Genomic DNA, 13,011 nt, shown 5'->3' with positions numbered 1-13,011 from the left:
TATTTTGTATTATTTTATAGTATTAGAAATAATTAATGGGCTTCCATTGTAACTTGCTTCATAAATAAATGTGTAGAAGTACACTGATTTTAAAGAATTTTAATTTAATTTTGAATCCCTCCAACCATTGATTTTAAGGGTTTGTGATAAAATAAAAATTTAACTATTAAAAAGGGTGTTTTTTAACTTGGCACACACACCCAGTTTACTTTTAGTGCCATTGTAATGGCTACAGCCAATAAAGGTTTTCCTTGTGTTAAAAGTGTCCACAATAAAAGATGGAAAAAAGTCATGGGTGGGAGGATTTAAAGGGTGTTGACATGAAGGCAAATACTATTATAAGAAAGGCATTTTGAACGAGACGGTAGTTATAAAAAGGGACCTGCGAAGTACAGACTAGGAGCTGATCCAGGTTAAAACAGTCATTCATACCCTCATATAACGCAGACAAGACACGAGCTTCATCAGGTAAATTCGTCTAACTCATCTCAGAATGCGAAACATTTCTAGATATATATATATATATAGTATAATTCCTAAAATCTTTCTTATAGTTTTAAATCTGGAGAGGTTTTTTTAGGATTTTTAATGCTGTCCTTAATATCTAACAAATGCTGAAAAAAAAAAGTATTTTGAAACAAATGTGTTTCCTTTCTGAGTCATAAAGTTCTGGTTGCCAGAGTTGGAAATAGTCTGATTTAAACTTAAATCAGAAAAATCGCTTTTTTTTTCTGTAGACGGATTTTGAGATATTTTGATGCTAGCTGATTTTTAAACCAGGTTTGTAAATGTACAGCCAGTCAACAGTTTAACACAGCAGCTCATCTGCTTAAAACCTGTGTAACACAGACATTTTCAGGTCATTCAGATCAGGTAGTTATTTTTTTTAAGGTTACAGAAGGATAAATAAGTTGAATGTTTTTTGATGGCTTTCTCTTTTTTTAGAAGTGCGGAGGAGAAAATGTTTGCACTTTTGTCTGGAATGTAAATTTAATCTGAGGCTAAAATTGCGAGAGGCTAATGTTTAACGTATTTTTGGTTTGTTGTTTGTCCTGTTAAGTAAATGGTTAGCGGTTTTTCTACCTCTCGATGAAGAACACAACAGAATGCGGTGTCTGGTGGTATGCCACATCTGAAAAAACTTGTAATGCTTTAGCTTAAAATTGTAAATGAATTGCATACCAGTGCTTTTTCTAATGATCTCTTCCTTTCCTCCAGGTTCATTGAAGGCAAAGCAAAATGAAGTTTATCCTCAGAGCCGCAGTTTTCCATTTCCTCGTCCTCTATGCAGTGCACGTTTTAGGTAAGTTTGTTGTTTTAGAAAGACCTGGTCACAGGGAACGTATCTCAATCAGTTTTCTTGTCACTATTTATATTGTCAAGATTTACTCCCTCGATCTTACTCAACTTCCTTTTCTTCCCCATCCTAAAGCCATTAATATCCAGTCTAAACCTGCATTCAACGATGAGGGTGTTATACAGGTAAAGCTCAATGACCCTGTATCGCTGGTTTGTACGCTTGGTGTTACTAAAGCTGAAGAAGAGCTGGTCTGGCTGAGGAATAATGCAGCGGTTCTTCTGAAGGAAGGGAACAACAAGAATCGCAGCAGTCTGTGTGTCACACCAACCTATGAAGATAATGGTGCCAAGTTCACTTGCCACCAAAAAGGCAATTCCACAGATCAAGTCTCTGTCACCCTGGATGTCACATGTAAGTCCCCTTAAAGAATTCTAATCTGTAATTATTTTTTTTTTACAGATCAGAATTCTTAAAAAATTACAGGCAGACGTTGTTTTATTACAAGAGACCCACATGCCTGTCACAGGTTTGAATAAACTTAAAACACCTGAGTTTCCTAATGTGTTCTCAGCCTGTTATAATTCTAGACAAAGAGGAGTAGCAATTCTAATACATAAAAATATTAATTTCACAGTACTCGATACAGTTATAGATCCAGAGGGCAGATTCCTAATCGTCAAACTATCTATACTTAACCAAAAGCTATGTATTGTAAGTATATATGGTCCAAATGTTGATGACCCCTCATTCTTCCACGGTTTTTTTAGTACACTCTCCGAACACCTAGACTGCACAATTGTTCTTGGGGGAGACCTCAACCTGGGACTAAATGAAGACATGGATAGGCTCAATACAGCAGGAACTCAGCGTAACTGGCAGTCCACAAATATAATCAAATAGTATATGAGTGACTTTGGTCTTTGCGATGCATGGCGCTCCCTTCACCCCAACAGTAAGGAATATTCTTTCTTCTCACATGTTCATCACTCCTACTCTCGTCTGGATTGTTTTCTGGTCAGCAGCTCACTGCTAAGTAACATTTCAGACACTGAGATTCATCCTATAGCTGTCAGTGATCATGCTCCTGTATCTTTAACACTAATACAGAAGAATAATACTACACCAAGTAAAAACTGGAGATTTAATACATCACTGCCCAAAGACGAAGAGTTTATCAAATACTTTAAAAAAGAATGGACTCTATATTTAGGCTTTAATGACATTCCAGGAACATCAGCATCTGTCCTCTGGGAAGCAGGGAAAGCCGTGATGAGAAGTAAAATAATCTCTTTCTCATCACATAAGAAGAAAGAAGAAAACAAAAATATTCAGGAACTAGAAAAAACCATCAAATTCTTAGAAAAAGCCTATGTGTCACAACAAGATCAAGAAATATTAAACAAAATACGCAAGACAAAACTAGAATTAAATGAAATTATTAATAAAAAGAATACATTCTTAGTACAAAGACTTTGCCTGCAAAATTATGAACACGGTAACAAATCCGGACAATTTCTTGCTAACCAGTTAAAAATCAATAAAGAAAAAACAACTATATGTGCTGTTAAAGATGCATCTGGGAATACAATAAATGATCTTAAAAAAATAAACAAATTTTTTAGGGATTTCTATGAAACTTTATATACACCACAAATAAACCCATCTAAAAATGAAATTGATCAATTTCTCGACAACATAACTCTTCCAAAATTATTAGACACCCAAGCAATGGCACTGGATTCACCACTGACGCCAGGTGAACTCCAGGAAGCTCTGATAAGTATGCCCAATAATAAGGCTCCAAGTCCAGACGGTTTTCCAACAGATTTTTACAAAGAATTCTGGACGATTCTGGCACCAGTTTTTCACAGGATGTTGCAGGAAATCAAAGAAAATGTAGACTACCACCAAATATGAACTCTGCAAATATCAGTCTCTTACTAAAACCAGGCAAAGACCCTGTATTTCCTTCAAGCTATCGTCCAATATCCCTTATTAATGTAGACCTTAAAATAATCTGCAAAGCTCTCTCAAAAAGATTAGAGAAAATAACCAAATGACAAAACATCCTCCAGCTTCTCTCTCCTGAGGGGCACCAGACAGGGATGCCCACTCTCCTCTTCACTGTTTGCAATTTTTATTGAGCCACTAGCAGCAGCAATTAGACAGGCTACAACAATTAAGGGAATAAAATGTAAGAATGTAGAACATAAAATCAGCCTTTATGCGGATGATGTGTTACTTTTTCTCCATAATTCACAAACCAATCTCTTTGGGGTAATTGCATTGATAAATTCTTTCTCAAGTGTCTCAGATTTTTCAATTAACTGGTCAAAATCTACAGTTCTTTCGATTAATTGCTCCTTCCATAATTCTTCTCCTTCCCCACTGCAATCTAGAAATATAAAATATTTAGCTATTAATGTCTCTCCTAAGCTTTCAGAATTAACTAAATTAAACCACATCCCACTTTTAAAGACAGTAGAAGGCGATCTGACTAGATGGAAATCTTTACCCATGTCACTCATGGGAAGAGTCGCCGCTATAAAAATGATGGTCTTGCCAAAAATAAACTATTTATTTTCAATGATCCCAAATAAGCCATCACAAGATTGGTTCAGATCTCTAGACTCGTATATTTCTAAATTCCTTTGGAAAGATAAACCCCCACGTATCAGCTTAAAAACACTACAAAAGACCAAGGATAAAGGAGGATTAGATCTGCCTAACTTTAATCACTATTTTTTAGCCAACAGGCTTCAGTTCATCTCTAGATGGTTTAAACACACCCTCTTAGATGAACCTTGGATAGATGTAGAACAGGCACTATGTAATAACCTAGAAATTTCAGACCTACCATTTATCAGCTCAAACATCAAACAACATGAATGCTTTAAAAGCATCAACATCAGCTCTTCTCTGACAGCATGGTGGGAGTTTCTAAAAATGACAGTCTTCATTAATCCCATGAAAATGTACACCTATCTGGAACAATCCGGACATATTACAAACAATAATATGATAAACTTTCCAGATTGAAGTTGCAAAGGAATTAAATACTTGGAACATATATTGGAAGGAACAGACTTTATCTCGTTTGACAGACTAGTTACACAATATGGGATCAACAAGAAACGATTTTTGGAATAACAACAAATTAAATCCATAGTAAAATAGAAATGTAATCCCAGTGAAGCTGAATTACAAGCACCACCAAGTGTAGTACAATTTTTTAGTCTAACCCCCCCCCCCCAAATTATTGTCTAAAATATACAGAACACTTTCTAAAATAGATGAATCAATATCCCTTCCTATTGCAAAATGGGAAGCAGATTTATCGATCAGCTTAGACCAAAACCTTTGGTCTCAGATATGCTTAAAAACCTTTCAATGGATCAGAAATCCCAGCTTGCAATTAATACAATACAAAATATTACATAGAGTGCACTATACTGGTCATAGGATGTTCAAGATGGGCTATACGCCTTCCAACAACTGCTCACACTGCACAGCAAACACACCGGACAATTACATCCACGCTCTTTGGTTCTGTCCACCAGTTCAGAAGTTTTGGCGTGAGATATGTGAAGACTTATCAAAGTGTCTGAAATGTAACATTCCAGCCTCCCCTTTAGTATGCTTGCTGGGCAACTTGGATGAGGTCACTGCAGAAATAAACACAGCCCACGTTGTTTTTACGGCCCTGTGCATTGCCAAGAAAATGGTCCTCATTAACTGGAAAAATAAAAATAATCTTAATTCTAACCAATATAAAAACCATCTAATAGATCACATTAATCTTGATACAGCCTCTGCCATCACATTTGATCAATCCCTTTGTGCTCATTTGATCGACTTAATCACCTAGTTGGGGTGGGGGGTCATGGTTTGGTCCTGCCTTCACTATTGTGGTTGATATGGGGGTAGGGACGGCCTTACGGCGTCTGGGGAGTCCCTAGGGACGTTTTCCCTGGAGGGCCTAACCCGGGGGATGTGGCCATGACCTGGGTAGGGGCTCTGATGGCTCTTAGATGGTGTTTTCCTTGTGGCTGCGTACAGCGGAGATGGGGGAGGGTCTGTGCTGGTGTACGTTGGTTACTGGCCTGGTAGCCTGGCTGCCCCTGGGTAGGTCCGGGACGGGCGCGGAGGCTTGGGGGTCTGGGGGTGCTGGCTGGGCCTTGAGGGCTTGAGTCCTGGCTGTTGTGTCGCCGGAGCTGTGGGCGGGTGGGTGCAGGGGGGCTCAGCCCCAGTGCAGGGGACCTCTGGTGCATCGGCCCAACTGGGGGCTCTTTAACTGGTGGGGAGGTTGTTATATCTTTGCAGGTGGTCTCCTCTCTACAGGAGCTCACTGCACCCCACCTCACTGCAGGTGGGGGAGAAATATAGGAGAGGTAGAGAATGAACTCAGTCTGGATGTCTATTGTCTTGGGGCTGGGCGGTGCTACTGCTGCGGGCCCCAGTCCGGATGGGCCTGAGCCCCCTTGCCCTGGTGGGTTCCAGAGTGTGGGGGTGCCTACTGGGGTCAGCGGGGGAGGTGGCCCCAGGGAGGGGCCGCTTGCCCCTCCCTTTCTTCCCTCCCCATCCTCAGCTGCCTCCCTATTCCCGCTATACCACACCCACCCACACACGTAGGGCTTGGGGTGCAGGTATGTCACCAGGGTGCAGGGGAGGCATTCCCCCTCTGTCCCCTTCTGGCCGCCTGTGCCTCAATTTTATTCTGCAACCTAGACATCCACATTACTCACACTCTCACATAACACATACATATAGGGCCTTAGGGGTGGGCACGTTTTACAGCATCCAGAGGATGGTTGGTGTACTCCAACCCACCTCTGGCACTGGTGCCCTACCCTCAATTTTAAATGCATATAGACACTAAGGGTTTTCGGGAGGAGCCGTGCTGCTCTCTGATGTTTTAAATGCACTTTAGAACAGCACACAGCAACACTACATATGAGCGGGCGTAGGGAGGTTTGGGGTCTTCACTCACCCCGGTTCTGTTAGCCGTTAAGGCTGGGGGGCTGGGAGGAGGTGCTGGCCGTCAGATTGGGGTCCGGGATGCGGGGCCTCCCGGCTACTGCAGATAAGGAGGTGGTCCGCTTGCCTCCACCCCAGAGAGAAGGGTAACATCTCCTGGGTCTAGACGCGGCTTGCCCCTCTGGGGGCGGGGGTACCTGGACCTGGGATATAGAGTATGTTTGGGGAGTGTGACTGTCTGTGCAGTGCCTATTTGTGTCTGTCTACACGTTGGGTGAGTGCCGAGTATTTGGTTGTGCATATGGGGTGGGAATGCACGTTTGTGTCCGCGTGCGCCTGTTCGTCTGTGTCTATATATCAGGTTGGGTCTTAGACTCAACCTCTCTGGGTACATCTCAGGCCCTCCTAAGTACGGAGGCCTATCTCCCCTCACCACACTCCCTGCCGGTGGCTGATGTCCTCAGACGTTGGTGTGTTGGTGGTTCTTGTCGACTGGGGCTGGGCTGGGCCCCTTCCGGGGGGTGGGGTGCCCTCTGGCCTCTGGGCCTGAAGCTCGGTCCTCTCTGACACAGCTGGCTGCCGGCAGAGCCCGCGGGCACGCCACTGCAACCCCCTCTGGCCTCTGCTCCGTAGCTGCTGGGTGACCTCTCGTTTGGGGCTCTACTCAGCTCTTCCCAGGAGGGTGGCACGGTTCCCCCCCTTTTGGTGGTCCTCCTCGGATGTCTGGGGTACCTGCTTCATACCCTGGGGGACGGGGCTATGGCTCCCCACACTCCCTAGCAGATCGTTACATGGAGAAACCTTTGTAATACAAGCATGCTGATCCACACAGGTGTACACACGGGTGTTCACAGACGCGGACTACACCTTTCTTGGCTGCTGCCTCAAAGCACATTGTGCGCTGTCTATCTTGCGTGCTGCACAATAGCGTTTAATATTTAGTATCTACTGATATCTACTGCTAGCTAGTTTATTGTGATGGTGCTGTATTTATTAGGTTGCTCTTTTTTTTGTTTGCTTTCTCTTCTGTTTTTTTTTTTCTCCATACAGGTGATCCAGGTGTTTTGTTTCTTTTTCTTTCTTTCTTCCCCCCTTTCTCACCGTCTCTTCTCCCCTCTTTTTTTCTTTCTCTCCCTCTCTTTCTTTCATTCTTTCTCCCTGTCCTATCCCCCAGTCATGTCTGTCCCGTTTGTAGCATCCGAAAATAAAATAAATACATAATTATAATAAAGGTCAATCAAATGGACCAATATGGCAAGGCCATGATGATCCACTTGGTAAAATAAATCCGCTTGGCATCTTTCTTGGCCTTAAGACAACAATTCTGATGGCTAAAGATCCAAACGGGACACAAAAAAAAAAAAAAAGAATTCTGATCTGATCTGTTTATTGTATTATTATATTAATACTCCCAGCCAATACTGAATCACTTTTAGGTTAATTGCATATTTAGCCAAGTTAGGAATCAGAAACAATATAACTGCATAATGACCAAAACTATCACACTGACTGACAACGGGGCGTGAGTTCAGTTTTATGATCTTTAAATAGTGGTGCAGCAACGGATCACTGTATGTGTATGGTGTGCGTGGTCAGTCTGTCAAGCCATAGTTATGGCCAGCGCTAGCAGTCCAAGTGGAGGAGCAGAGGAGTTTGCGGCATTTAAGCAGCCCTTTGCTGCCCAGTCCGACCGGGCTAAAGCTATTATAAGGCCGTATTCCGCTGTGCAAAACAAGGGGTTTAAACTATGATGAACATGCTTGAGCCACGCTATGATATCCCGTTGCGCGTCCACTTCAGTGACAAGATCGTTCCAAGCATGTATGAGCAGGAAAAGTCTAAAGTTATGCCTGAATTGTTCCAGGCATCTTCTGTTGCCCTAACTACAAATGGGTGGAGCTCCAGGGCAACGGAAAGCTTCGTGACCGTGACTGCTCATTATATCACAGCGGAGTGGTAAATACAAAGCCCTGTACTGCCCTATATTGCACCTTAATTTGTTTTTATATAATTGCGTGGAATGAGTCTTGAGTTGAATGTTTTTTAATAGCCAAAAAATACTTAAATAAGTAAATGGCGAGTTAAAGTTTTGTCTTTTTTTGCTGATCCGAAAATTGATCCGATCCGTGACTTAAAACTGTGATCCGATCCGAACCGTGAGATTTTGGATCCGTTGCACCACTATCTTTAATATGTATCAGTATTCAAGGTTGGATTGTCATCATACTCTGGAGCATAAACAGGTTGTCATCAGGACACTACAACACAGAGCGAACGACATCCTCGCAAACATGCCGGGTAGGGCAGCAGAAGAACATCATATCAAAATGGCCCTGGGTAGATGTGGCATTCCCAGTTGGACATTTGACCAGCCAGGAAGCCACCTAAAGAATACTTGAGGAGAGAATTACAACCCATGCCTAAACGAAAACCTTTTGGTGATCCTGAGACACATTTTCTCTAAACAATGTGTCTCTGTGGCTTTCAAACCAAAAAACATGCTACGTCAGAAAATTGCTCCACCCCAAGGATCTAGTCTATGTGTTTAAGTACAAGGAGCATTTTTGTAAAACTATACATCAGTGAAATCAAACAACCTCTAAGCTGATGACACAACACAGAAAAGCTACCTCATCAGGCCAGGACTGTTTAGACCTACAGGCCAGCAGCCACCCTGTCAGTGATGCTGATGTGCACATCCTGGACACGGAGGGGTTATATTCTATAAAACAGAATATAGAAGAAAATATGCTGCCATAGGCTGTAATTTATCTGTGTGTAAACAAGCAAATAAGACAGAACACAAAGCACATTGAAAGATGGAGGTATTCAGGAAATGCATTTTTATGTGGATTTGTTTTGAAAGAAAGAAAGCAAAGGTAGGACAAAATTCATCATGTTTTTCAAGTGGGATGCATAATTTTGGTCTTGTTTTGCTGCTGGTTCAGAGAACTTTGGTTGGAGCGTGATGAAACATGCAGTTTTGCTACATGTCTACTTGCTCTTTAATTATATGTTGTTTTAGCTGTGTTTGGTGATCGTAGAAAATGTTTTTGAGCCTTGAGCTCACAAAACATTTTGATTTTTCTGTGGATGCCACAGATGTTTATATTTTAAAAAACAAATGTGGCGGCACATCTCGTGAACCCTGATGTTTTCCATCTTGCCCCCAGTACTGGGGTCATTAGCATTTAACAGGTTTTAAACTAAAGGACCAACCAAAGTAGGGTTCATTACCTGTTAGTTCATATATTTTTCACTGATCTCAGGGGAAAAGTACAGCACCACAATATGTAGATCTTTAACATATTATACTAGTAGTCCTCGTGCCCACTCGGAGTGGAGTGACTAGTCTCGACCATGGAGAACACCAAACTACACATGGACCATTCAAGTGGACTTGCAGGAAGCGTGACTGGAAGGAACTGACCACGATCCCATCTTTATTCTAGCCCTGATTTGTCCACGATTATCAGTGATCATGAGGACAACGTTTGGGTTTTTATAGTAAACTGACATCTGGGTTTTTTAAAAGATTTTATCTGCACACAGTCTCCCCTCTGGATGCAACTAGTTGTTCTGTGGTCACATTCCTGCATGACAACAGCACTTTAACAGGGAATTTCCGTTTTAAGAGGAGGGAGGGATAGAATGATACAAACACACCCAACATACCTGTGCAAATTTTAATGGCAGGCTGGTCATGGAATATTCCGGTTTGAATCAGTGTAGCTGCTAGGTTGGTTACGTAGATGTGCATCTATCTGGAAAAAGTTACTTCAATAATCTCACAAGCATTAATATTTGCACTGATCATTTTTCAGTTGCCCCAAATATCTCTGAAACAGTGGAAGTTACAGTTGAAGAGGAGGATGACCTTGTCTTGGAGTGTGACACAAGGGCCAATCCACTTGTCTCCTCTGTGACATGGTCACTAAATGGAAGCCTGGTGGATCTACTAGCAGATGGCCTCTCTGTGATCAATAATGGCTTAACAAGTCAGCTGACATCCAGCAAAGTGAAGAAAACCTTGCATGGAGGCATGTACACATGCACAGTGGACTCTCCTATGTATGGAAGTAGCAGCAGGCATTTCCAAGTCACAATAACAGGTGAGCTCACTATATCAGCACTCTGCAATGCTACCCAAGCCACATCTCCACATTAAGTTGTTAAGTGGATTATAAAAATCAGTGCATGATATTATGGCTTGGTTATTAATGTTTTAATCTTCATTTTTACAGACAAAACCCTGAAGTTCCCACTGGGGCCCATGATAGCTGGGCTGGTGGTTGTGGGCCTCACTGCTCTTCTTGCTGTTGTTTCAAGGTGGAGGAAAATCGTAAAGGTAACGCACAGAATACACGTGTGGAGTACAGAGACTGACTGATTACAACCCAGACCTTCTAATATTTTAAATCTCTTTTAACAGTGCTGCAAGTAAGTTGTGCTCAAAATAACCAGTCTTCTCTACATCACCAAACGAGACAAGCCATGAAGATAACGCCACTACTCTGTGTGTAAAAGACTCTGATTATCCATTATTGTGTCCTTCTATTTAATTTTGTGATGTGATGAGAGATACATCTATTCTACATTTAAGTTTTCTTCCCAATGTATAAACAATGAATATATATACATATATACTATATGGACAAAAGTGCAGGGCTACATATACATTACACCTACAGGAGCTGCACAGCCATGGAAACTCACGTTATGTAGCTCCCAGCTTGTGCTGATGTTAATGCCAGAGGACATTTGGACCTCTGCAGTTACTGAGCGAGCAGAGCACTGCCGACTTTCATGCACTACACTGCAACTTCATATGATCTGCTACATTGTGTGGCTCCTGAACACTTCCACTGTACAATAATACTACAGCTGACTGTGTACTATCTAGATGGAGAACAACTTCAGGAAGTGACTTCCTGTAATAGAAATATCCGATCAAACTCACATTCAGCTCTTTAGCACAACATGTTCATTCCCAAATATTTGTAATGGGAGACAGCATGGCTAGGTGCTTGATGTTATACACCTGTGACAGCAGGGCTGAAAACACCTGAATTTAAAGATTAATAAGTGTAGCCTAAAGCTTTTGTCCATATAGTGTATTTCTGTTATGTAAACAGCTAGCTAGTTTAGCTTAGAGTGAAACTTCAGTGAAACACTTAGGTAGTGTTAGTCTAACTGTAATCAACTCATAAAACTCACAGTATGTTAGTTTTTCTATGTGTTATACAATCAGGTTATAACTTATCAGTTAAATGTCCTGTTCCCTTTGGTTAAAACCAGACTAGCGTGTTCCCCATGTTTCCTGTCTTACACTGTGCTAACTGTCTGGTAATGGTAGCTGCATATGTTCAGAAACAATAATAACAATAATGATGCAGCTAGTAAAGCTCATCTTTCCAATACAATCAATGCAATATAAACTGTCTTTGTCTATAAGATCATTTTTATTGGTTATTATAAAATATAGATATATATATATATTACCAGACACAGACAGAAACCACCATTCACACTGTCACATTTAACTGCTATTGTATGAGAAATGCATGCACTTACCCTGATATATAGCTCGTGCTGGCTTCTGCATATTAATCAGTGTGCTTTTTAAAACAATAAAGAGACAGATAATTGTCAGACTAATTGTGTTAAAAACCAAAAAGCTGCTTAAAAGAGAGTAACTCAATGCTGAAGCTGATGCTTTGATAATACCCAGTGTAAAACTATCAAACTGCTGTCAAACCAGAGAAATAAACATGTCTGTGAAATGTTTATAACGTTTCAGAATCTAATTCTTGCATTTGCTCTGAACTTTACCTCCTGACTCAACTATACAGCCATAGCTCATTGAAATAATGTTATACATTTACTTTTAATGAGACAAAAGGACAGTGGCTGCTAGGTTGTTAGGGTCAAGGTCTCCTCTTTATGTTCTTTCCAATAAAGAAAGAAACACTTTAAAACACATAAAACAGAGTGATATGAGTGAAGGACAAATGAATTCAAAGTTAAAGATAAATTATTCTAAAGCCTTGTTAATGCCTTTACTAAATCACTACAGAGGTGGACAAGACAAAGATTTCAAAATACTGAAAGCATTTCATGTGCAGGTGTGCAGTGACATCTGCTGGTCACCAAGCCCTTTGTAGCCACAATGGTGGATTTTTGTGTACACGTGCAACCAAAAGCAAAGAAAAACCTTATGGTGTTTGATAAATGAGCAACAGTATTTAGTGACCTGTTATAATTGTGCTGTTGGTGGAAAAAACTGCAAACTATCTAGCATTTCCCAGCAGCTAAATATATTTGATATACATCACCAAGTCCAAAGGCACTGTTATACTTAGCTTTGTAAAATGTTTCTTACGTGTATTTGTATGTATTCCTTTATCTGTAAATTGGGTGGTAAAACAGTATTGCAATAGAAGAGCGTTACTAACACCCCTGTTAGTTGCTTCAACACCAATCTCATGCCAAGTCAATAAAAACTGGACATATTACCTGGAAAAGATAAGGTTTATTGCTAAACATTTCGTAATTTTTCTTTACTAGAAAATGTGACTGTGTTTGAGAGATAGTTTACAAACACTCATCATGGGCATAAATGCCATGGTAATTTGGGGCTTTTGATGATTTCTTTAAGCTGTTATTTTTCCAGGGTGAAATGATTGTGCAGCATAAATCTTTAATGACTTAAAAAAAAAAAAGAATTAGGTGCA

At 40.9% G+C, this 13,011-nt stretch overlaps 1 protein-coding gene across 2 annotated transcripts; it reads left to right on the top strand.

The window, feature by feature from the left end:
* Window positions 1-222: 222 nt before the first annotated feature.
* tmigd1 (transmembrane and immunoglobulin domain containing 1) lies at window positions 223-12,562 on the top strand. Of its 2 annotated transcripts, XM_040033124.1 has the most exons (6): window positions 223-468; window positions 1,219-1,303; window positions 1,433-1,711; window positions 10,102-10,389; window positions 10,522-10,625; window positions 10,710-12,562. In XM_040033124.1, the coding sequence occupies exons 2-6, from the start codon at window positions 1,240-1,242 to the stop codon at window positions 10,719-10,721; spliced, it is 747 nt and encodes a 248-aa protein (XP_039889058.1). In that variant the 5' UTR covers window positions 223-468; window positions 1,219-1,239; the 3' UTR covers window positions 10,722-12,562. The 2 variants fall into 2 exon arrangements, with proteins under 2 accessions (XP_039889058.1, XP_039889059.1); XM_040033125.1 differs by lacking the exon at window positions 223-468 and having other exon boundaries at window positions 835-1,303.
* The last annotated feature ends 449 nt before the right edge of the window (window positions 12,563-13,011 follow it).

The sequence above is a fragment of the Simochromis diagramma genome, unplaced genomic scaffold, assembly GCF_900408965.1.
Source record: "Simochromis diagramma unplaced genomic scaffold, fSimDia1.1 OVJJ01000216.1, whole genome shotgun sequence".
Taxonomy (NCBI): Eukaryota; Metazoa; Chordata; class Actinopteri; order Cichliformes; family Cichlidae; genus Simochromis; species Simochromis diagramma.
The sequence above is the reverse complement of the archived record's forward strand: the minus strand, read 5'-3'. Positions and strand labels throughout refer to the sequence as shown.